This window comes from Achroia grisella, unplaced genomic scaffold (assembly GCF_030625045.1).
Source record: "Achroia grisella isolate CSIRO2021 unplaced genomic scaffold, CSIRO_AGI_Agris_v1 utg1062, whole genome shotgun sequence".
Lineage (NCBI taxonomy): Eukaryota > Metazoa > Arthropoda > Insecta > Lepidoptera > Pyralidae > Achroia > Achroia grisella.
Window position 1 is genome coordinate 2,960,995 of NW_026712566.1, and position 26,661 is coordinate 2,987,655.

At 40.3% G+C, this 26,661-nt stretch overlaps 2 protein-coding genes across 3 annotated transcripts in view; one reads left to right on the forward strand and one right to left on the reverse strand.

The window, feature by feature from the left end:
- Positions 1 to 3,447: 3,447 nt before the first annotated feature.
- On the forward strand, positions 3,448 to 11,401 carry LOC131855347 (homeobox protein DBX1-B). Of its 2 annotated transcripts, none has more exons than XM_059206604.1 (5): positions 3,448 to 3,520; positions 4,212 to 4,301; positions 7,016 to 7,267; positions 10,547 to 10,761; positions 11,021 to 11,401. In XM_059206604.1, the coding sequence occupies exons 2-5, from the start codon at positions 4,214 to 4,216 to the stop codon at positions 11,171 to 11,173; spliced, it is 708 nt and encodes a 235-aa protein (XP_059062587.1). In that variant the 5' UTR covers positions 3,448 to 3,520; positions 4,212 to 4,213; the 3' UTR covers positions 11,174 to 11,401. The 2 variants fall into 2 exon arrangements, with proteins under 2 accessions (XP_059062587.1, XP_059062595.1); XM_059206612.1 differs by lacking the exon at positions 3,448 to 3,520 and adding an exon at positions 3,639 to 3,727.
- A 2,590-nt stretch (positions 11,402 to 13,991) lies between these two features.
- Positions 13,992 to 26,661, reverse strand: part of LOC131855149 (CLK4-associating serine/arginine rich protein) — a 32,092-nt gene continuing 19,422 nt past the window's right edge. Inside the window, exons 14-16 of the mRNA XM_059206398.1 lie at positions 19,873 to 19,978; positions 15,220 to 15,300; positions 13,992 to 14,914 (exon numbers count right to left, since the gene is read on the reverse strand). Of these exons, the coding sequence (XP_059062381.1) occupies positions 14,344 to 14,914; positions 15,220 to 15,300; positions 19,873 to 19,978 (758 nt within the window). The 3' untranslated portion in view covers positions 13,992 to 14,343. The remainder of the gene's footprint in view (positions 14,915 to 15,219; positions 15,301 to 19,872; positions 19,979 to 26,661) is intronic.

Sequence of the window (26,661 nt, forward strand, 5' to 3'; positions counted from 1 at the left end):
ATATAGACGGTAATAATAATCCAGCGGACCTAGTGTCGAGGGGTCTTTATATAGATGCGCTTAAGGACAATCGTCTGTGGTGGGACGGGCCGTCATTTTTACACTGTAATGAATGGTTAAACAAACAAAATGTAAGTATTTCAAATGATTTACCTGAATTGAAAAATAAAACGATAAATACAGTTTGCATAAATTCGGAAATAATCATAGATTTTACTAGGTTTTCGACATTTAACAAATTAAAGCGAACGGGAGCGTATGTGCTTAGGTTCATTCACAATATTCGGAGTAAACAACAACGTAAAACCGGTTCTCTCACAGCTGATGAACTAACGTCATCCGTACAGGTGTTATCGAGGATTGCACAAATGCATTCATTCCCGTCCTTATATAATAGTTTAGTTAATGCGATTCCTATAAAAAGGTGTAAAGAAATGAATAAGGTTTTAGGTTTAAACGTATTTTTAGATAATAATAAATTAATTAGGGTTGGCGGGAGACTTAATAATTCTAATTTTACCTATAATAAAATTCATCCGATTTTGTTGTGTAGTAAAAGTAGATATACAATTTTATTATTCGAACAGGAACATAAGAATTTACTTCACGCTGGACCTCAGCTCCTGCTGTGCACTATACGAGAGAGTTGGTGGCCGCTGGCTGGTAGAAATCTCGCTAGGAGAACAGTACATCAATGCGTGACTTGTGTTCGTATGAGAGGTAAAACTTGGAAGCCGATAATGGGGAATTTACCCGCAGAGCGTCTGGAGGCTAGTTTTCCTTTCATGCGCACGGGAGTAGATTATGCTGGACCAGTTTTCATATTAAATCGTAAAGGTAGGGGTGCTAAATTAATTAAAGGTTATATTTGTTTATTTACATGTCTTGCTACGCGATGCATTCATTTGGAATTAGTAACTGGTTTATCTACAAGCGATTATATTTTAGCATTAAAACGTTTTATTTCCCGACGTGGAAAGCCAGCGGAAATATTTTCCGATAACGGGAAAAATTTTGTGGGTGCTGAGAGAGAATTTTCTTCAATCTTACAAAACGGATTAAATACGATAAATGATTTCTTGGCTAATGATAGTATAAAGTTCACCTTCATCCCTCCATATGCACCTCATTTCGGGGGTTGTTGGGAAATTTGCGTCAAATTGTGTAAGAATCATCTTAGACGAATAGTAGGCAATGCTAATTTGAATTATGAGGAGTTCAGCACGGTATTGACACAAATAGAGGCCGTCCTGAACTCCCGTCCCCTCTCAGCTATGTCCACAGATCCCGCCGATTATTCACCTTTAACTCCTGCTCATTTCCTCATCGGCCGACCTCTGACCGCTCCTGCTTGCCACGACTTCACCAACACGCAGAGCAGTCAACTCATTCGATACAACCGGGTGGAACAGATGAGACAACATTTCTGGAGAAGGTGGTCGACGGAGTATGTGACACAGCTACAGAACAGAATCAAATGGAAAGAAAATAAAGGCGATATAAAATTGGGAACTCTTATCTTAGTGAAGGAAGATAATCAACCCCCTCTTAAATGGCGTTTGGGAAGGATTATACGAGTTTATCCAGGCAAAGACGGAATCTCACGAGTTGCTGACATTCGCACGGCGACTGGCCAAATACAGCGTGCATTTACAAAAATTTGCCCGCTGCCACTATCTACTGATGAAAATAAATCATCAGCTCCTACAACATCGTCTACAACCTATACGACAAATTCTGATAATTGATATATATTTCAATAATGAATTGAAAGCAGCGGCTTCAAGGCGGGCGGTATGTTCGCGCCATCTATTGACGACTGGGCGCAAATAAAGTTAACGGCGTGATGTTGGCAACAAACGGCTTCACTTCGACACAATTCAAATAAACGCAACATCATAGTTTGTACCATTGTAACAAAATTATAAAATATAAAAATAATAAACGATACCGAGAGGAAAGGAAGGGTCATTTCAATCACATAGTATAAAACAGTTGCTGTCGCTGTCTGTCCGTCCCTATTTACATATGTTTAAATCTTTAACACTACGCAACGTATTTTGGAACGATTTTTTATTAGATAGAGTGATCGAAGAAGAAGGTTTATATGTATGTAACTAGCTTTTGCCCGCGGCTTCGCTCGCGTTTTTTATCCCCTTAGGGGTAGAATTAATCAAAGTTCTTTCTTACCGGATGCCTACGTCATAACATCGACCTGCATGTCAAATTTCAGCCCGATCCGTCCAGTGGTTTGGGCTGTGCGTTGATAGATCACTATGTCAGTCACCTTTGAGTTATATATATTTAGATACATGTATACACACGGGCGAGTAGCTAGTTGTTTATAAATGAACATACTCACGCTGACGACATTTTAGAAAATTACTTCAGGCCGTATAAAACATAAGTACTTACGTATGTAAAAAAATTACTAAATAGGTTTGCATTCTTGAGCTTGACAAAATTGACTATTGATTTGCTTGCAGCTTATAAACTATGTTAATATATTAAAATTGTAGTTTTCTAACATAGTTTATAAGTTGTTTAGTAACACAATATACATAACACATATCCGAAATAAATGAAATAAATAAAAATAAATTATTAACGTTGAAGTCTTTTTTGTATTGTATTTACTTGCTTACCAGATGTTTGATATCATTTTCCAAATTCTATTTAACATGATATAACATAAGAGGATTGTTATTAATGGTAACTAGTAGCTCGCTAGCAATGTACGGTACATTTAGTTAGGTCGACCTCCACACGGTTCTTCCTGCAAACCGTCGTGATAAATTCTTAGTGAATTTGCCACGATGGGCCAACTGACCTGCCCTTATGCTCATCTTGTTATCCACCACTGGTACCCCGCCTACGTAAACCGTTAGCGCAGGGGATGGTACCGCCTATGATATGGTTTGCAGGAGGAACCACGTGGAGGTTTCATTGTCATCCCAAAAAAAATCTATTTAACAGTTAATAAATTATATTCTATTCTATTCTGGTGCGTGTAATGTAAACTACGTTTTATCCGTTAGTAAACCGTATATCCGTAATCATCTCCACCAGATATAGATCCAATGATCGGTGCCCGCGCAATCATTCTATCTATGCCTGGTGGCGCTGATACTCGCCAGGTGTCCGTCGACAGGCAAAATAAACGGTACAGTAATCGATTTAGGTGTTTTAATACCAACAGTTGTTCTCCGATTAATAGCCGACCACTTTACATGCGGACTAACGAATCGATAAACGTTCGCTGAGTAAACAATTTGTTTTAGTGTTTAGTAACACATACGAATATCTTACTGCCAGGGTTGCCAACTTTAAAACATAAATAAAGTATATTAAAATCTAGTAGGTGTGTCAATAGCTCAATTTGTCAATAAAATTGTGCATCATAATATTTTTGTTGTAACATTCAGTTTTGTAGCACTAACCTCGTATATAATAGTAGTTTTGTTGTTGTAACATTCAGTGTTCTAGCGACAAGTTTAAAAACATCAAAATAAAAAATCTCGTGAGGTCACTTTTGGCATAATATTACTAATATTATAAACACGAAAGTTTTTGAGTATGAATGGATGTTTGTTTCTCTTTTACGCTAAAACTACTGAATGGATTTTAATGAAACTTAACAGCAATATAGCTTATACATCAGAATAACATATGGGCTATAATTTATAATGATATTATGTAAATTGGAAATTTAATAACGAGCATGTGTGTATGTATACGAAGTTTTTTTATTTATACTGGTCAGCTAGTAATATAATATGGATTTGTTGTTATTACATGTATTTTTGTTGTTGTCACTTTCAGTATTCATTATTCATCGCAGTTTCGTCGCCGAGCACTCAACATTAGGACTTTTAGCTATGTTCGACCTCTAGACCTATTAGATCTCCAATAGAAGAAGGTAGTAACGCTGCCAGTAGCGGTGGTCAGGTTTCCGCGAATATTTGGGGTCTCACACATGCGGAAATAAACAAAAATCATATAATCATTAAGTAATCGAATGGACTTCAGCAAAATAACACCTATTGGTACTAATTTTGAATGTGATGGATAACACTTTCGATTTCAAACGATTCAATAATTTTGGCCGTTTTTCGTACATTTGTGAAAATCTTGTACAAACTTGTATGAGGATGAAAATATCCTTGTACTGAATGTCAAATATTTCATAGCAGTGATTCTCAACCTTTCAGGAATGTGTAAAAAATTAAATGTGAATTCCCCTTCTGGAACTGAATATGCAAACGAGGCACCAGTGAGGAATTATAAGATTATGAAGTCAGGTCAGTTACCTCATCGTAACGAATTCAATCAGTCAATTCAATACCTTTTCGTCATATTTTAGGAATGAGGGACCATTTGACAACATTTTTGTTACACCATATGCGTAGATCACCAATTGATTAACTGATTAGGTACTGTAAACAGTGAATATAAGCGAATTAATTTTATGTCAGTTTTCCATACAATGAAAATATCCTGAACAATTATTATTACTATGCATACTTAACGTTTTGTAGAAATTGGCCTTACGTTTTGTAGAAATTGGCCTTTAAATGCTGTCAGCGCTGCGGTGATAGTATACTTTAGTAAACAAATAAAGACCTACGCAGTGGACAAATGTTGTTATGATTTGTTTTTTATTTAATGTTACCAATACATGATTTTTTTTATTATTTTTGTAATATATATAGGAGTATAACTAATAGGTACAATGTAATATTAATTTATCTGTGCTAAAGCTACATCCCGTAGCAGGAAATATAAATAATTCAGAAACATTTCACGTATCTACATGTTCTATTTAAAATTTACAAAGATGGGAAAGTACCTTCTAAGTTGTCTTCTAAGAATGGTCTCGTGGACTACTACAGTCTCTTCCATTGACCACCAGTGGTCGAATGACCGTCGGCTAAGAACTATTGGCCTAGAGAGAATTGTTTTCTATATTTTAAAATGTGGGTTTTATAGATATCGTGAAGATTCGCAGACTATTCGATGGTAAAGATAACCATTGGTTAAGACATGATTGCCTATAAGCACTATGGAGAGCATCGAAGTCTAGTGGCTACTGTCCAGTGTTATGCCAAAAGATTGCGAGTTCGAATCCGAACAACACAACAAAATTATGTTCACGAGTAACTCTCCGGTAATGGCAACGCTGATAACAAATAATTAGTAATCGGAAGAACGGCGGTAGTCTTGGGCCCGGTCACGATGGATTCGAATATACCCATTAAAATGACATTGAAATCTTTTTAATAAGACTCGTGTAGTTGTATTGTATTATTTAAAAATCCAAAACTACTATATCATCAATTCTTTATAGGAAGTTGTGAGTTTTCGTCAGTTCAGTCCCGCGTCGTGGCTTGCTTTTCGTTATGTTGGTATATATATTATTATTATATTGGTGATCCACATTATGTACCCGCCAGATCTAAGGTAGGTAGAGAATATTTAATCATTTAAAATTGAGCTTTGATCAGGCGCCATGGTTCCCTTTTTGTTATGCATGATGTTGGAATGATATACCCTTCAGAAATAACTGTAGGTGTGACACCAGCGATATCCTACTTTTGGGATCGTAATAATAATTAATTGTGCACAGATAAAGAAAAAACAATAAAATGCAATAAACATATTTTATAAAAGGACGTCTTATTACTATTAGCAATCTCTTACAGACAACCTGGTTTTGACAGGAATATTTTCATTGCGAGAGGATAATTTAAGATAACTTAGATTTTGTTTAGCTAATTATTTATTATAGTATTAATATCACAAATTTTCGCCATTACTGCCCTACAACGCCTTCTAGTTCTACCCAAAGGTTAGCTGGTAGAGAATGCCATATGGCATTAAGCTCGCCTTTTGTACACTCTTTTGAAGTGCAATAAAGGATAAAAAAAAACCTAAGTATATATATGCATTCAACAACTTTAGAGAGATCACATTAACACGACGCCCGTGATATCAACAAGTCCATTCTCGAAGAATAAAAAAAAAATTAAATACAAAATATATTTATCCGTGTATCCATTACAGATACTTATGACAAGTCTAATTATAATTAATTTACGGTGTATATATGAGATAGTGTAATAATTACACTATTACTTAGAGGATATCTTAACGTAATAGCTGATACATCGAGGAATAAATTAAGGTGTCTGTCCTCTGATCCTATAATTTAATAGCCTAATTTCACCCCATAACCGAAACACAGCTTACAGAGCAAACTGCTTGGCGGCGCAGACTCCATATCCTGTAATTTCACTGCCTTATCTTAAATAGAATAGGATAGCATTTGTAGACTCGTACATAACAATAATGACGTGAAAAAAAACAAACAACAATTACACATTACAACATAGAGTCAATGTGGAGACAACATAATACTGGAAACATGGTTGTGCTGATTTTCAGTTGGTTTCATATTACGAACGCACATAAATTATGTATATTTGTATGTATTATTTATATCTATGTTAGTTGTGCTGTCATTTGTACCACCTACTCTTTTTCTTATATCTTCACCGTCTACCTAAAGGTAGCCTGTTAGAGATTCTTTAGCGATAAGGCCGCCTTTTGTACTCATCAATAATCATCATCATCATAAAAAAAATGTATAATTTAATACCTACATAAAATAAATATTCAGTACATATGATTTTTATATGAACAATACCTCCTTCACAGTATACGACCGACTATAGTGAGTACTATATCACCCCCCTAACAAAACGATGTAATAAAACTGAATTCAACTAACAAACTCATATAAAACACATTAAAGTAACAGTTTATTGTAAACAAGAACTGTTCTTCAGTCAATGCTGACTGACTCCATAACGGTGCGCACACGCATCCTCAGGCAACGCCCAAATCCTTTCAGCCAATCAGAAGCTTGCATTTGATGAGGCCACGCCCACTGGCAGCGCCTGCGACGCTAACATGCGCGCGGTTGCGGCCAGTTTTTCAAACACTCTCGTTGCAGGAGGTCCTGTCTGTGGAATGACGTCATTGAGTGGTGAAGTCAATTCGACTAAATTGAAGTTCAGTGTAGAGAGTATTTTGAGTAATGAAAATAGAAGTGCAACAGTGGTTGAACCCCCCCGTCAGCAGGAGCCCCCGTGCGCGGGGTGTGTCGCTGCTCTGTATAGATGCTGTAGGGATGAACCGCCCTTACTGCAGCTACCCCTGACGCTTCCATATACACATTTACATCCGGCTTTGAGGCCTACCACAGGTATGTTGTTACTCGTGTCAAGAAAACAGAAAATAAGTGATTTCAAGATTAAAAGCATGTGTAACACGGCTGGTTTAGTTTTTCTTTTCTTAATATCTTAATCATCATCATTACATAGTATAAAACAAAGTCGCTGTCGCTGTCTGTCCCTATGTATGCTTAAAACTACGCAACGGATTTTGAAGCGGTTATTTTTAATAGATAGAGTGCAACATATATTCAATCGTTGTTTCACACACGTAGATATACCTGTCAATCGTAATCTAAACACATGAATATGTATATACTATAGACAAAACTTCTGTAAAAAAATGTGTCAATTTATGTTCATGAGTAACTTTCCGCTAATGGGAACACCGATAACAAACAAAATTAATCACAGTACTATGGCAAAATTAATAACCGTGTATATCACTTTATCTTGTGACGCCCGTGATACTACTCTTGCGTTGTCATTCCTGAGAACTAAGATGTCATGATTTGTATCCTGCAATTTTACTGCCTAATGACATCCTATAATTGAGACATATATCTATTATTATAATTGTTCGTTGGCAGAAATAGGTCGTGTGCTGTTTCTGGTACTGAGTACCTCAAATAGAAATAGAAATAGAAATAATCTTTATTCAAATAAACTTAATATAAGCACTTTTGAATAATCAAGTTTTTTTATTCTACCGCTTATTCGAAATGCAGATTCATCACAAGAAGAATAAGCAAGAAACTTGTGTGTTGCTCTCAGTAACGGAAACAGCAAACGACTTTTACAAAATTATAACGAAATAATGATAATAATAATCTCGGGACAATTCACACAGCGCCATCTAGACCCAAGTTAAGTCTAGACTAAAGCTTGTGTTATGGGTACTAGATAACTGATACAAATATATAGATTTTTTTCGTAAATACATACCTACATAATATACATAGAAAACATCCAAAATGATACAAACAACCATACTCATGAATACAAATGTTTGTGCCGTGCGAGGAATCGAACCCGCGACCATCCGAAGTAAAGCGGTGTACTAGACCACCGACGCCGTCAAGTTAAGTAGTTAGGGTTATGGGTACTAGACATCTTATAGAAATATTTAAATAATGGCTGTAAAGTAAATGGTAGTTAAAGTAAGTACGAGAGATAAATTGTAATAATAGTAAGTTGTTTTGATAAATACATATAGAATATACGTATAAAACATCTAGACAGTCATGAATATAAACGGGGAATTGAACCCATAAGAAGTCAAGGGAAGTGCTAAAAATCTAGACAACTGTGACCGTTGATATTCCTACAATAACGGCATGCACGAAAATCCGAGGCAACACGCTAGTTAATTACTAATTAGTCTGGAACCCGTAGACCGACTAGTTAAATAAGCAACTAAATTCCGGTATCAAACCTAGTTTTATTAGGACACTACGTTCTCCTGCAAAGTCTGATGTCTAGTGTTAAAGTTCAAAGAACTCTTCCTTCTTTCTTTCTTTCTTTCTTTCTTTCTTTCTTTCTTTCTTTCTTAAAAGAAGTAACTCTTTCGGTATATAATGATTTTATTATATTAATAGTATTGAATCCCGAAGTTTATGTTTAATATGTAATACTAACTGTGCCCACGGTTTCACCGAAATTTGTAGCCTATATGTTAATCTGTTGTATAAGTTATATTACTGTAAAGTTTCAGCAAAATCCATTCAATAGTTTTTGCGTGAAAGAGTAACATACACCCACCCATACTCACAAACTTTCGCGTTTATAATAGATATTATTAAGATTTAGTTTTAGGTTAATAATGTTAGTTAGTATTAATTTTTAATAGTTATAAAAACCTTATAGACTAAAATTAAGATTAAAATAAGATTATTTTATATGTGCCTTTAATAACAAATTTGATTATTGCTTACGTATAAGAGATTAAGTTTGACCACAGTAAACACTATATTTTAATTAAATTAAATAGTCGTTTAATCTAACAAAAACACAAGTAATGCAAAATATATCACGGACATCATTTACCCAAGAATCTAGAGATTCTTGTTTGTTAGACAGCTGCTTCCCAGCCATGATCATTGATCATCTCCTGTGGGCCATGGGAAATACGAAAATGAACTCGACATGAGTTTAACACTTTCACTCCGGGTCATTTTAATGTAACTCTAGATTTCGGTCTAGAGTTCGAACAAATTTAACAAAAAAAGCAACTTTTCAATAATTGTTTTACCACTAAATTAATGTACACTAAAGTAATAAATTATTATAGAAAAATCTTAATTAAAATTATTTGGACTAAATATTTGAATTACAGCTTTTTGTTAGATCTATGTTTTTACAAAAGTTGTTAAAAGTTTACCTACTGTGTTTTGTTAACAATTTCCTAGTGATTTCTTTCTGAAACCTATCATTTGCGTTTTTAAGTGAACAATTTATTTTGTTATATAAAAGACTGAATTGAAAAATGTTACTTAGAGACATAAGAATTTTAGAAAGGCTAAGGTAGAGCATGATAGCACACAAAAATGTTGGGAAACACTGCTCTAGAATAAGCAGTGGTTGCTAAGTTTTCCCTCTGTGTATGTATCTATGTATGACAAAATTCCGTGACGTTTGTTTTAAAGTAAAAAAAAATATTGTATATGAAAAAAACAATAGGAAAATTTGAAATTGTTGAAATTGAACGTTTATTATAAAAAAAAACACTAAAGGAATTTTGTCTTTGGTATAAATCGCGTGAACTTTGCATAGGCAGAACAGCATCTCTTATTTCTTCTTCTCGTATGTAGAAGGGAACAAGTAGGAGCATGTAGTTATTTGTTTGGGCATTATAAGCAAAATCCTTTGCTCGTTCTAAATTCAAAATAACATAAAAATATAACTTTGCTAGCAAGAAGATGGTTTATTCTTTATACGATGGTGGGATGGGCCGTGTGCCCATCTGTTGGTAAACGGTTACCGTAGCCTGTTGACGCTTAATACAATAGATGTGTCACTTGCGGGTTGCCAACCCTTAAGAAATATTAATACACCCTTCTTGAAAAACCTCCTGCTGTCTTTTGTTTTTCTATCTTTATAAATATACCTAATAATTTCAGAAAAATGGAAGTTACCTGAAATTACTAGGTATACCCGTACAAAATCGGGGCGAGTCGCTAGTTAATTACTAATAATTTGCCAAGTTACAACGCACTGACTAGTCAAAAATACAGGAAATAGCGATTTCACTTTCCGACACCTAGTTTCATTCAATCTTATTTCTGCAAAATTTGATCTCTACAATTTTCCAGTTTACCGCCTTCCCATCTCGTCACCGCCGCCGCAGCAGACGTCTGCACCGCGCTGTGACGTCACTTCCAGCGGGAAACGGAAGCGATCCTGGTCAAGAGCGGTGTTCAGCAACCTGCAGAGGAAAGGATTGGAGAGACGGTTCCAAATACAGAAGTACATAACGAAGCCTGATCGGCGGCAGCTGGCCGCTACTTTAGGTCTCACTGACGCCCAGGTTAGAGAACAACACAAATGCTAGACCACCGACACCGTCTATTAATAAGTATATAGATAGATAAAAATTTTATACGCAAACATTACAAACAGAATTCTATAAACAAGTACCTACCTATAGATATACGTGTAAGAAACTAATACATAATAAGAAAAATAATAATAAAAAACATATCAAATATATAAATAAAATATATCTATTCATATATGCTTATATTAAGTTTATTTGAATAAATAGATATTATTTCTATTTCTCTCAGGTGAAAGTATGGTTTCAAAATCGGCGAATGAAGTGGCGCCACACGAAGGAAGGTCGCGGAGTGTGCGCGGGCTCCGCGCCACCGCCTAGGCCTCCTGAGCCTGATCTGGAGCCCGACAACGAGGACGTCGACGTCGACACCCTCAGCGACTGACCACAGACTATTCACCCTTTTTTTATTTTGTTAACATATGGAAAAATCTTATTATCAATGTTATAGGTAAACGTGAAAGTTTGTGAGAGTGGATCGAAGTTTGTTACTCTTTCACGTAAAAACTAGCCAACGGATTTTGATGAAACTTTACAGTAATATAGCTTATACATCAGATATTTTTTAGCCGCATTCAAGTATCTCTGTATATCCCAAAGGTGGACTGGGAGAGAATGCTAGACTAAATGCTATTAGCATTAAGTCTACCTTTTGTACCAATTTAAGTGGTCTATAAAGCAGATAAATTCACAGTGCCATCTAGTCCCACGCTAAGCAGATCTTGTGTTATGGTTACTAGACTACTGATATAAATATACGGATAGCTTTTTTGTAAATACATAATATACATAGGAAACAGCCAGACCGATACAAGCAATCATACTAATGAATAGAAATGTTTGTACCGTGCAAAAAATCGAACGCGCGACTATCGAAAGTAAAGCGGTGTGTTAAACCGCTAAGTAATAACTTTATTATATAAACATATATAAAATTTTTCAACCGAGAGGAAATGGTTAACGAATTTAGGGTCTGGCTCAGGTACTAAATCACATGACATTATTGCCGAAGTCGCGAGATCGTGTTAGAACTCTACCGCGACTAAGCGGCATTGGCCCGACCCGTATATAGTGCAGGGCAGGCCTTCCTCGTTTGTTAGGCCGACCTATTTCGCCCTACTCAAGAGCAAGTACCCCTATGTTTCATAAAAGTTAGCATCCCTTAAAAGAATTGAAACAAAATTGTATCTATATAACAATATGTATCCATTGTTATAATAACTGATGAATATTCATCTATGTAAACTTGTGCCATGTAGGTTTGTAAATATAGTGTAAAAATATTACAAACAATTACGCTTACTGATTATTAAATCATTATAAGTCAAATACAAAAGTAAATGTGTAAATTTGCAAGTCATAATATCTACATTATTAAATATAGTCATAAATTCATTATAAAATGTGTAAAAATGTAAATTAAATATACAATATACTAAGATAACAATATTTATCTTTATTGTCTACTAGCTGATCCCACGAACGCCATTCCGTCTCAAAATTAAATATGTCAAAGGTGTTTTGAAGTTTAGTTCCGCAATACATTTCTGAACACACCCTGTTTGACAGGTATCAGTGTGTATGGGAACATAAAATTGTAGTTTTTACTATTTTACGTTCAATTTCTTCATATTTTATCACCATTTAAATCTTCCCTGGACTTCCACGAATATTTTAAGACTAAAATTAGACAAATCGGTTCAACCGTTCTCGAGTTTTAACGAGACTAACAAAGAACAGTTCATTTTTATATAGATAGATAGATAAACTTAATATAAGCACATTTGATTAGTAATTTTTTTTATATACCACATATTTAGAACGCAGACTCATCACAAGAAGAAAAAGCAAGAAACTTGCGTGTTGCTCTTTTAAATAAATATTGTTGTAAGCACACTGTTCAATAAGATAATATTGTCAGCGCTATGAATTTTAAGTTATATTTTTTCTACAAAAACATTATCATTTATACAAAAATGTTTTACAAAGAAAATATTTTATAAAATATTAGAATCATTTTTCTGGCCAATCTTGCAAGAATATACTGTTATTTAAAATAGCAAAAGCTTTCTCTATTCTAGAATAAAAAGGAGTAGAAAAACACATATACATTATTATGTACTTGTTTATTTAAGACTGATGTACCACAATAAAGCAATTTACAAATAATAGCTGCTTTTTCTTATAAAAAAAAACACAATATTTACATTATAATTTGTTATGTAGTGTGTCGCACGCTTAAAAAGAATTAAAGACTAGGTTTAAATTTTGAAAAGTCGACTCTATCACTTTCGTTGAAGATTGATTTCCAAAATCTGTCGTTTTTGAGTTAACACTTTTCATTATTAGTTGTGCGATATAATAATGATAATGATATTATAGCAGGAATTTAAAAAGATTCCGAACAATATATAAGCATAAACAAACAATTGATTGTATTATTAAAATAATAAAATAAGAAAATTTTGGGGAGTTAACTCAAAATGATTCTTCATAATATGCACTAAACCCAGGAAAATTGACTCAGCGCCATCTAGTCCCTAAATAAGCAAACCTTGCATTGTGGGTACTAAATAACAGACAGAAAAAATTCAATACATTTTTTATGTATTTACAATAAAAACGACAAATAAATAAATAAAATAAACGGAAAGCACTCACAGACCAATACAAATAGGTACCAGTCATTAATACTGTTTGTATTGAGCGGGAAGCGAACCCATGACCATCGAAGTAAGGCAGTTTGCTAATCGGTTACACAACCGAGGTAGTATAACGTTGTACTATATATTGTTTTCTGTAAGTGGTATATTTAATAAGGTTCTTGTAATTAAATATTTTTTTTAAAAACAGACCAACATTAATACTCATACATACATTGTATTGTATGTATTGATTAATACAAAAAAAGAATCATTAATTTCAGTTTACGTTTACTGAAATTCAGAAACCACCACAACAAATACAGTATATTTTGTTCTTCTTTCATTTAAAACTAAATATTTTATTAATATATATATTTAGTTACTTCTTTCTATACCAATTAGATACACTATTTCTTCTTAAAAACAACCAACTTTCCCTAATTTTATTTACCAGCACATTTGTGTGAGGAAATGGACTGTCCATTTGCTCACTTATTTTTCTTCCTATATAATACAGAGGTGGTATAGCAGAAAAACCTAGGAAAACCAGATAAAAAAAACGGTAATTTTGTGAGCGAACCGGTTCTTCGCATCATTTTTAGAGATGACGTGTGTAGTGGATCTATCTAGCAATATTACAGAACAGTTATTTCTACTTAAATTGTAATAAAAAAGGAGTAGAATATGATGGAAGGAACGAGAAGACTAGAAGAGAGGAGGTATTAAAAATCTCAATGTAAAATTGAGATATAGAAGTAACTATGAAAGCACGTGCCATTTTGTAGTTTTGTGTTGTTTACTTTCATATGTATAATAACAGTGGATAGAGAACGCAGACATTACATTTCAATATGTACGCTTTAACAACGGAATAGGTTTTAATTTGGCATAAACATCTGTATTAACAAACTTAATAATCTACAAGTTTAACTTTTCTCTGATAACCATCTTCGTTATCAACATAATCGTCATTTCTAAATGAACTGGATGGCCCATCGCCGTAGCCTGCGTGATGGCGATCACCCCTGTATTCACCCCTAAATTCGCCCCTGTTTTCACCCCTATGTTCACCCCTAAATTCACCCCTGTTCTCGCCTCTATAACCGCCTCTGTGTCCGAACGGCCGTCTCCTTCCCGCCGAATATGATCTGTCCTGTTCCCACCTATCTGTATAATCCTGCCGACTGTAACTTTCTTCTTGTCGCCCTGCATACTCTCTACTGGGGTACCTATCAAATCTAGTCGGATAATTCTGTCTTTCATCTTCTTTCCTCTCATCTCTATAGTCGTTAGACTCTTGATACGGTCTATAGTCTCGCCTTTTAGGTTTCTGGTATGCATTCTCACTAGTTTCCTGCCTCGGACGGTAAGGTACCGTAGCAAATTCCTTGTTATTTTCCCACACTGGTATGCGTTTCTCTGGCGACGGACTCTTCGATTTGCTGCGATCTTCTCTCTTCTTCTCAGTTTGAGGAGAATCTCTGTGAAGATAAATTATGGAGAGTTATAATGGGATATTAGCCTGAAGTATCGAAACGAATTGGTATATATATAGGAACTCATTTGCACAAGCTTGAACCTAAGTGGTCTCGGACAGTACGGTTTCAGAGGAGGAATGAACTACCTGCCTGGGTTGTCTTAAGGGGTAGCCCCTTACTGCAGCCTGGGATTTTTCAAGAATATGAAGCTTTCTAAGGGTCTGTAAAAAGCACTTGACACCTCTGATGTTCCAGGCATCCATAGGCTGAAATACCGTATGTGTAAAGGCAGATATGAAGACATATACCTGGATGAAGATCCGCTGCGACTGCGATCCGATAGGTCATCGCTCGATCTCCTGTTCTGCTGGTGTCTCATCTCACGCTGTCTGCAACACAATGACACAAATACATACCTATATCTTAAGTACTCGTCAACTCAAACTATATTCAGAATTGTTGGTAGATTAGACTGACTTTGGTAATAATTTATGATCCATTATGAAAATAATGCTTACAAAATAACAGTGCAATTTATAGTCAGAGGGAGTGGGTACTTGCGGCGCAGCTTGATGGCGAGCTGCCTCATGTCTCGGTCGCGCCGCACTCTAGGCGGGCGAGTGACACTATGGGGGTGTAGTCAGAGGGAGTGGGTACTTGCGGCGCAGCTTGATGGCGAGCTGTCTCATGTCTCGGTCGCGCCGCACTCTAGGCGGGCGAGTGACACTATGGGGGTGTAGTCAGAGAGAGTGGGTACTTGCGGCGCAGCTTGATGGCGAGCTGTCTCATGTCTCGGTCGCGCCGCACTCTAGGCGGGCGAGTGACACTATGGGGGTGTAGTCAGAGGGAGTGGGTACTTGCGGCGCAGCTTGATGGCGAGCTGTCTCATGTCTCGGTCGCGCCGCACTCTAGGCGGGCGAGTGACACTATGGGGGTGTAGTCAGAGAGAGTGGGTACTTGCGGCGCAGCTTGATGGCGAGCTGTCTCATGTCTCGGTCGCGCCGCACTCTAGGCGGGCGAGTGACACTATGGGGGTGTAGTCAGAGGGAGTGGGTACTTGCGGCGCAGCTTGATGGCGAGCTGCCTCATGTCTCGGTCGCGCCGCACTCTAGGCGGGCGAGTGACACTATGGGGGTGTAGTCAGAGGGAGTGGGTACTTGCGGCGCAGCTTGATGGCGAGCTGTCTCATGTCTCGGTCGCGCCGCACTCTAGGCGGGCGAGTGACACTATGGGGGTGTAGTCAGAGGGAGTGGGTACTTGCGGCGCAGCTTGATGGCGAGCTGCCTCATGTCTCGGTCGCGCCGCACTCTAGGCGGGCGAGTGACACTATGGGGGTGTAGTCAGAGGGAGTGGGTACTTGCGGCGCAGCTTGATGGCGAGCTGCCTCATGTCTCGGTCGCGCCGCACTCTAGGCGGGCGAGTGACACTATGGGGGTGTAGTCAGAGGGAGTGGGTACTTGCGGCGCAGCTTGATGGCGAGCTGTCTCATGTCTCGGTCGCGCCGCACTCTAGGCGGGCGAGTGACACTATGGGGGTGTAGTCAGAGGGAGTGGGTACTTGCGGCGCAGCTTGATGGCGAGCTGCCTCATGTCTCGGTCGCGCCGCACTCTAGGCGGGCGAGTGACACTATGGGGGTGTAGTCAGAGGGAGTGGGTACTTGCGGCGCAGCTTGATGGCGAGCTGCCTCATGTCTCGGTCGCGCCGCACTCTAGGCGGGCGACAGTGACACTATGGGGGTGTAGTCAGAGGGAGTGGGTACTTGCGGCGCAGCTTGATGGCGAGCTGTCTCATGTCTCGGTCGCGCCGCACTCTAGGCGGGCGAGTGACACTATGGGGGTGTAGTCAGAGGGAGTGGGTACTTGCGGCGCAGCTTGATGGCGAGCTGTCTCATGTCTCGGTCGCGCCGCACTCTAGGCGGGCGAGTGACACTATGGGGGTGTAGTCAGAGGGAGTGGGTACTTGCGGCGCAGCTTGATGGCGAGCTGCCTCATGTCTCGGTCGCGCCAGGCACTCTAGGCGGGCGAGTGACACTATGGGGGTGTAGTCAGAGGGAGTGGGTACTTGCGGCGCAGCTTGATGGCGAGCTGTCTCATGTCTCGGTCGCGCCGCACTCTAGGCGGGCGAGTGACACTATGGGGGTGTAGTCAGAGGGAGTGGGTACTTGCGGCGCAGCTTGATGGCGAGCTGCCTCATGTCTCGGTCGCGCCGCACTCTAGGCGGGCGAGTGACACTATGGGGGTGTAGTCAGAGGGAGTGGGTACTTGCGGCGCAGCTTGATGGCGAGCTGCCTCATGTCTCGGTCGCGCCGCACTCTAGGCGGGCGAGTGACACTATGGGGGTGTAGTCAGAGGGAGTGGGTACTTGCGGCGCAGCTTGATGGCGAGCTGCCTCATGTCTCGGTCGCGCCGCACTCTAGGCGGGCGAGTGACACTATGGGGGTGTAGTCAGAGGGAGTGGGTACTTGCGGCGCAGCTTGATGGCGAGCTGTCTCATGTCTCGGTCGCGGCCGCACTCTAGGCGGGCGAGTGACACTATGGGGGTGTAGTCAGAGGGAGTGGGTACTTGCGGCGCAGCTTGATGGCGAGCTGCCTCATGTCTCGGTCGCGCCGCACTCTAGGCGGGCGAGTGACACTATGGGGGTGTAGTCAGAGGGAGTGGGTACTTGCGGCGCAGCTTGATGGCGAGCTGCCTCATGTCTCGGTCGCGCCGCACTCTAGGCGGGCGAGTGACACTATGGGGGTGTAGTCAGAGGGAGTGGGTACTTGCGGCGCAGCTTGATGGCGAGCTGTCTCATGTCTCGGTCGCGCCGCACTCTAGGCGGGCGAGTGACACTATGGGGGTGTAGTCAGAGGGAGTGGGTACTTGCGGCGCAGCTTGATGGCGAGCTGCCTCATGTCTCGGTCGCGCCGCACTCTAGGCGGGCGAGTGACACTATGGGGGTGTAGTCAGAGGGAGTGGGTACTTGCGGCGCAGCTTGATGGCGAGCTGTCTCATGTCTCGGTCGCGCCGCACTCTAGGCGGGCGAGTGACACTATGGGGGTGTAGTCAGAGGGAGTGGGTACTTGCGGCGCAGCTTGATGGCGAGCTGCCTCATGTCTCGGTCGCGCCGCACTCTAGGCGGGCGAGTGACACTATGGGGGTGTAGTCAGAGGGAGTGGGTACTTGCGGCGCAGCTTGATGGCGAGCTGTCTCATGTCTCGGTCGCGCCGCACTCTAGGCGGGCGAGTGACACTATGGGGGTGTAGTCAGAGGGAGTGGGTACTTGCGGCGCAGCTTGATGGCGAGCTGCCTCATGTCTCGGTCGCGCCGCACTCTAGGCGGGCGAGTGACACTATGGGGGTGTAGTCAGAGGGAGTGGGTACTTGCGGCGCAGCTTGATGGCGAGCTGCCTCATGTCTCGGTCGCGCCGCACTCTAGGCGGGCGAGTGACACTATGGGGGTGTAGTCAGAGGGAGTGGGTACTTGCGGCGCAGCTTGATGGCGAGCTGCCTCATGTCTCGGTCGCGCCGCACTCTAGGCGGGCGAGTGACACTATGGGGGTGTAGTCAGAGGGAGTGGGTACTTGCGGCGCAGCTTGATGGCGAGCTGTCTCATGTCTCGGTCGCGCCGCACTCTAGGCGGGCGAGTGACACTATGGGGGTGTAGTCAGAGGGAGTGGGTACTTGCGGCGCAGCTTGATGGCGAGCTGTCTCATGTCTCGGTCGCGCCGCACTCTAGGCGGGCGAGTGACACTATGGGGGTGTAGTCTGAGGGAGTGGGTACGTGCGGCGCAGCTTGATGGCGAGCTGCCTCATGTCTCGGTCGCGCCGCACTCTAGGCGGGCGAGTGACACTATGGGGGTGTAGTCAGAGGGAGTGGGTACTTGCGGCGCAGCTTGATGGCGAGCTGCCTCATGTCTCGGTCGCGCCGCACTCTAGGCGGGCGAGTGACACTATGGGGGTGTAGTCAGAGGGAGTGGGTACTTGCGGCGCAGCTTGATGGCGAGCCGTCTCATGTCTCGGTCGCGCCGCACTCTAGGCGGGCGAGTGACACTATGGGGGTGTAGTCAGAGGGAGTGGGTACTTGCGGCGCAGCTTGATGGCGAGCTGCCTCATGTCTCGGTCGCGCCGCACTCTAGGCGGGCGAGTGACACTATGGGGGTGTAGTCAGAGGGAGTGGGTACTTGCGGCGCAGCTTGATGGCGAGCTGTCTCATGTCTCGGTCGCGCCGCACTCTAGGCGGGGCGAGTGACACTATGGGGGTGTAGTCAGAGGGAGTGGGTACTTGCGGCGCAGCTTGATGGCGAGCTGTCTCATGTCTCGGTCGCGCCGCACTCTAGGCGGGCGAGTGACACTATGGGGGTGTAGTCAGAGGGAGTGGGTACTTGCGGCGCAGCTTGATGGCGAGCTGTCTCATGTCTCGGTCGCGCCGCACTCTAGGCGGGCGAGTGACACTATGGGGGTGTAGTCAGAGGGAGTGGGTACTTGCGGCGCAGCTTGATGGCGAGCTGCCTCATGTCTCGGTCGCGCCGCACTCTAGGCGGGCGAGTGACACTATGGGGGTGTAGTCAGAGGGAGTGGGTACTTGCGGCGCAGCTTGATGGCGAGCTGCCTCATGTCTCGGTCGCGCCGCACTCTAGGCGGGCGAGTGACACTATGGGGGTGTAGTCAGAGGGAGTGGGATTGCGGCGCAGCTTGATGGCGAGCTGCCTCATGTCTCGGTCGCGCCGCACTCTAGGCGGGCGAGTGACACTATGGGGGTGTAGTCAGAGGGAGTGGGTACTTGCGGCGCAGCTTGATGGCGAGCTGTCTCATGTCTCGGTCGCGCCGCACTCTAGGCGGGCGAGTGACACTATGGGGGTGTAGTCAGAGGGAGTGGGTACTTGCGGCGCAGCTTGATGGCGAGCTGCCTCATGTCTCGGTCGCGCCGCACTCTAGGCGGGCGAGTGACACTATGGGGGTGTAGTCAGAGGGAGTGGGTACTTGCGGCGCAGCTTGATGGCGAGCTGCCTCATGTCTCGGTCGCGCGTGGCCCGCGTGCGCGCCTCCCGCGCGGACCGCGCCGCCGCCTCTCTCTGGTCGCGCCGCACTGCGACAGTTACTTACCGTTACCGGCCGCCTTTACACCGCACGATCTTTTACGCGCGATTTGGCCCAGGAAAGCCAGAACGTGTAATCGTCATTTTTTGTGTTCACTCGCGTGTGATTACGCGACGTTTCAAGCCATTTCACTCTTTTTTAAAATTTCTCGCGTGCTGACTTTTGCCGCGCTAAACATCGCGCGCTTCTTATCACGCGTAAAAGAACGTGTCGTGTAAAGGCAGCTATTTACCTATCTATCTTAAGGTTCAATTTAAATTACTCAATAAACAATATAAAGTTAACTATTTTACACTATTTTCAATAATAATATCGTTGGACAATTCGCACAGCACCATCTAGTCCCAAGCTCAAAAAAGTTAGTGTTATGGATACTAGACAACTTATATGACTTAAGTATATACTTTTTAGAAAAACATATATAGAAAACACGCAAAAAACAACCATAACTATGTTTAAGCTAATCTAGTTAAGAGCACAATATAATAGTTCCGAAAAGTGAACTAGATGTCGCTGTCTCATATATGTATAATTTCTACATCGCGGTGGCAAGATATTTTTGTGTTATGTTATAGTTATAACTCGTTTTGTAATCAGTGAGCGAAATAGAGAGGAATACATTCTTAAAACGCATTATACACATATCCAGTACTATCCTTGGGTTTCATTTACCTATAGGGTCCAAGATCTAGTACAGTTCAGGTCATAAGTACAGCACTAAATATGGTCCTTCGAGCCGGATTCAGTACATTTTTGAATTGCACGCTTAATGGGCAGTGGTTTACTGTCAAAGAAGCTCAAGTCCACAGGTCAAGTGTGTCATCAGTGCAACACACTAAAGAACAAGAGCGTCATCTGGTGGCGAGAAACAACTACCATATACTGCGCTCGCGCAGAACAAACAGCAGCGCCATCTGACGTCCAAGAAAAGGAAATACAGCAGCCCTCTGGTGTTCAAAATTAGCATCATACTACAGCAGCGCCCCCTAGTGCAGATATCAAACAACTGCGACTGCAGCGCCCCCTAGTGCAGACATCAAACAACTGCGACTGCAGCGCCTCTGGTGAAGAGTGCAAGCAACTGCAACTGCAGCGCCCCTGGTGAAAAGTGGAAGCAACTGCGACCCCAGCGCCCCTGGTGTCAAAGGGAAGAAGAGGAGCTGAGACGTCATAGGGGTCAGTTAAAGTGAAGTGTCTGTGAGTACAATTTGAACTTATAATTTGCCAAGCAATTATCAACTTTAAATTCATTAGCCACGGAACTTTAACATTTCATAGATCATAAGAATTTTTACATATAAAATAGTAACTTAGAATAATTTTCAATAGAACATTAACTTTGTAAAATTAGAGTAGAATTTAGGACTTAGAATAATTTAAGAAAAAACGAGGGAACGGGGAACCTATGCCCGATTTTTAATTTTGTGTCAAACACTTGTAAAATTTTTAAGAATTTTCTTCAACTTGTAAATTTTTTTGCGAATTGAAATAGTTCAAATTCGATAAAATACATCTTTGTTTATATTAGTACAGTACATTTAGTTAAGTAAACATGGCAGAAGGTCTTATTAAGATACAAGTTAATTTACAAAAGTCTATTCAAAAAGCATTGGTTAATTTTAATAAGTCACCTAAACAAAGAGTTACTCTAGAGTATGTAGAAGTTAGAGCAGATAATTTAGATAAAGACTGGTTACTTTTTCGTTCGAATCATTATAAATTGTTAGAAGAATACTATGATAAAATAGAAAATAACGAGTATTTTAAAAATGAAATTTATGATAGTGTTGAAGATACTTATATGGAATATCGCGCTTTATTAAAAAGTACCTCAAACAAATTAGCAGTTAAAATCAAAGAAACTGATTCAAATAAAAGTGACCAATCTAAAGGTAATAACAGTTCTCTTATAAAATTACCCAAAATTTCAATACCCTTATATTCAGGAAAATATTCTGAATGGAATAGCTTCAGAGATTTGTTTATATCGCTCATTCATAATAATAATGCTCTCGATAATGTGCAAAAATTACATTACTTCAAAAGTCATTTAACTGGTGAAGCCGAGCAATTAATACGGCATACTCCTATAACGGACTCTAATTATAGTCAATGTTGGTCTCTATTAGAAAGTAGATATAACAATAAAAAGTACTTATCAAATTGTATTTTTAAGCGATTGTTTAGTCAAAAAAGAATGTTTGTGGAGTCCGCTTCGGCACTAAAAGACCTTTTAGACACTACTACAGAGTGTCTGCATGCTTTACAAAATTTAATGATAGATGTGAGCACCTGGGATTCTATAATAATTTATGTTGTAACTTACAAACTTGATCCGGAAACCCGTAAACAATGGGAACTGAAGGTTTCAAGTGATGAAAGTACGGAATTGCCAACGTTGCATCAGTTCAAGAACTTTGTTGAAAGTCGTTTCAGAGCCTTAGAGTGTATTGAGTCTAAAAAAGTACCAGTACAAAATAATAGTTCATATTCACAAAAATCTAATACCAAGGTAATGTTGGCAACGCGTAAAACGAATTCATTTGCTAATTTTCAGTGTGAATATTGTTCCGATAGTCATAAAATGTGCTTCTGTAAGAAATTCATTGCTTTAGACTATGAACAGAGGCGTCAGTTTGTAGTAAATCATAAAATTTGCTATAACTGTCTTGGTGGAAATCATACAACGCTTCAATGTCTCAAACCAACATCTTGTCGTGTATGTAAAAGGAGGCATCATACGTTATTACATTCGGATTCAGGATGTAAGACAGATGAGTCCACTAGCCATAATCCCAAACCAAGTACCTCTTCGGAAGGTACAATTTCTTCAAATAACAGTACACCTTTAGTTTCATGTTTTGCCACAACCAGGATCACAAAACTGAGACAAGTATTACTTGCGACAGCCTTAGTGAAAGTTCAGTCTGCGTCAAGTAATTTTCAAATTCTACGAGCCTTACTAGATCAGGGCTCTCAAGCTTCCTTTGTAACAGAAGCGACAGTTCAATTCTTACGATTAAAGAAAACACCTATTAAGGGTACGGTGTCTGGACTCGGTGACAATAAAAATATTGTATCCAGATATATGGTATCAATCGTATTACAGTCCTTAACAGATGTTAATTTCGAGATTAACGTCAATGCATACGTCCTGAAAAATATTACTTCGTACTTACCGGAACGGAAACTCGAAGAATTAAACTGGACAGTTTTAGAACAGTTACCATTGGCAGATCCACAATTCAATGCGCCCAATAAGATAGACATCTTACTTGGAGCAGATGTTTATGCCAAAGTACTTAAAGAAGGCGTAAAAAGAAATCAACTGGATCACTTGTAGCACAGTGCACCAGATTAGGCTGGATTCTCTCTGGTACAGTACACTCTGAAAACACAGATAAAAATAAAATTAATAATAGTACAAAACAGATCACTACTATGCATGTGCAGGTTAATGAAAATGATATCCTAAAAAAGTTCTGGGAAATAGAAGAACAATTATCTATAATATATAAAGCTGCATTACGGTGACTCACTCACTGATTGACATAGTTGTTCTCCCAGAAGGAGTGCCGGGGGGTCGTGACGATGTATGGGGGAAATGTTCCTTTGGCTAGGGTGACCACGAGAAAATTCCGAAATTTGGGAAAATCCAAGATGGCGGACAAAGATGGCGGCTAACTTTTACAGTTTCGCTCGGATCGATTCCGTTCAAAGAGTGATTTGGCACGTCTCGGCGGGACCCAGAATGTGGCGTAAAAACAAAAAATTAAAATCCAAGATGGCCGCGAAAAAATTGCCAAAAACTGGTTGAAAATTTTCTAGGGTTTCAAAAACCGAAATTCCCAGGGTAGTTGCGGGGGTACTGGCGACACCGGTTGTGGAGCATAGGAAACTCGAAGGACTCGACTTCTAGGGAAAATTATGAAATTTCGAAAATCCAAGATGGCCGCCGAGTTGGGGGCGTGTGAAATTGGTCCTAAAAATCCGGATTATTTTCAAAGTCATTTTTTAGGTACAGGGCAACCCCGCAGCGAGTCGGCTTCTATGGGGCGATGATGGGTCTCGGTATAAAGTATTGCCAGCGCTAAAAATAATTCCCGAATTTGGGGTAATTTGGGAGAAATGGTCCAAAAAGTGGGAAAAAATTTTTTCGACATTTTTGACAAAAGAAGCATCAAGGCCTATCGAGAAACATTCCCTAAAGGGTTTTAGGTGGGTTTTGTTGGAATTTGCTGGCAACACCCATACATGGTATGACCAAAATAGAAATTGGGGTGTCTCTCCAAAAACTGAAATTCCTAGGGTACTTGCGGGGATGCTACCGATCCCTATTGTAGGGCATTGGGAGGCTGAAAGACTCGGCCACTAGGGAAAATTATGAAATTTCAGAAATCCAAGATGGCGGCCAAGCTATGGGAGATTTAGTTTTTGGAAAAATTTTGGGATATTTTCAATCGCGTTTTTGCTGCACATGGCAACCCCGTAGCTAAACGTCACCTACTGACATGGGTAAGTCCCAGTAAGAAGATTTGCCAGGGCTAAAAATTTTCCCCGATTTTGGGTTAAATTTGGAGAAAAGTCCCATAAAGTGGGAAAAATTTTTTTCGACATTTTAAATGAAAAAGTCTTGTTGGTCTACCAAAAATCGTCCCCTGAAGGGGTTTAGGTGGATTTTGTCAGAATTTGCTGGCAACACCCATACATCATGGGACAAATTTTGAAATTGAGGTCTAGCTTTAAAAACTGAAATTGATAGGGTACCTACGAGTGTGCTAGCTCAACGCACTGTGCGGCGTCGGATAGCCGAAGGACCCGGCCCCTAGGGAAAATTATGAAATTTTAGAAATCCAAGATGGCGGCAGAGATAGGGGAGTTTTGCTTTTCGGAGAAAATTTGGGATATTTTTAAATGTAGTTTCAGGACACTTGGCAACCCCGCAGCGAGTCGACTTCTATGGAGAGATGATGTGTCTCCACACAAAGTATTACCTGGTATAAAAATTTTCCCCGATTTTAGGGTAATTTTTGAGATAGGTCCTAAAAAGTGGGAAATTTTTTTTTCGACTTTTCAAACAAGAGAATGATGAAAATCTGTCAAAAGTCATCCCCTTAAGGATTTTTGGTGGTTTTTGTCAAAATTATCTGGCAACACCTCAGATCAGTTTTCTTAGGGAATAGTACAGGAAGAAGTCACCGAGGCTCTACATAATGTATGGACGAAATGTTTCTGCTACTAGGGTGAATACGTCAAAAGTATTAAGAAGTAAAAATCCAAAATGGCGGCAGAGATAGGGGAGTTTTGCTTTTCGGAGAAAATTTGGGATATTTTTAAATGTAGTTTTAGGACACTTGCCAACCCCACAGCCAGTCGACTACTATGGAGAGATGATGTGTCTCAACACAAAGTATTACCTGGTATAAAAATTTTCCCCGATTTTAGGGTAATTTTTGAGATAGGTCCTAAAAAGTGGGAAAATATTTTTTGAACATTTCAAACAAAAGAATGATGAAAATCTGTCAAAAACAATCCCCCTATTGATTTTAGGTGGTTTTTGTCAGAATTATCTGGCAACACCTTACATCAGTTTTCTTAGAGAATAGTACTAGAAGGAGTCACCGAGGCTCTATACAATGTATGAACGAAATGTTTCTGTCACTAGGGTGAATATGTCAAAAGTATTAAAAAGTAAAAATCTAAGATGGCGGCCGAGTTGGGGTACTTAATTTATGTTGACATTTTTAGGGACTTTTAAAAATTCAATTTTGAGGTACCACTAAACCTTGTAGCGAGTTGACTCCTATAGAGCAATGGATACTCTCGGTGGGAAATATTACCTGGTCTAAAAAATTTTCCCGATTTTGGGGTAATTTCGAAGAAAAGTAAAAAAACGTGGAATTTTTTTTCGTCAATTTGAACAAAACATTTATGAGCATTGGTTCAAAATTATCCCTCAAAGGGTCCTAGGTGGTTTTTGTCAAAATCTCCTGGCAACACCATACATCGATTTTCATAGTAAACCGTACTAAGGAACTCCTAGGCGTATGTAACCTGGGCTCTGTACAGTATATGGATGAAATGTTTCTATCACCAGTGTATATGTCAAAAGTATTTAAAAAGGAAAAATGCAAGATGGGGGCCGAATTAGGATACTTTATCTATGATGACAATTTTAAGAACTTTTTAAAATTCAGTTTTTGGCACCTATCATCCCTGCAACGAATTGACTTGTATTGAGGAATGGAAACTCGGTGCGAAGTATTAACTAATTTTCATAGTAAACAGTACTAAGGAACTACTAGAAGGAGTCACCTTAGCTCTGTACAATGTATGGACAAAATGTTTCTGTCACCAAAGTGGATAAGTTAAAAATATTCATAATGAAAAATCCAAGATGGTGGCCGAGTTTAACTATTTTATCTCTGATGATATAGGAATATATATATATACCTTTATATATCGAAATATTATCAATACAAATTTTCCCCGATAATTTTGCATATCCAAAATGGGATTTTTTTTTTATTCTAACATATATATATAAATATATAGTTTTATGCGATTTTTTGTAAAATTAGTTGGCAACACCATGCATCGATTTTCGTAAAGAGTAATATTTACTAAGGACCCACTAGAAGGATCGTGTCTCTGTACAATATATGGATGAAA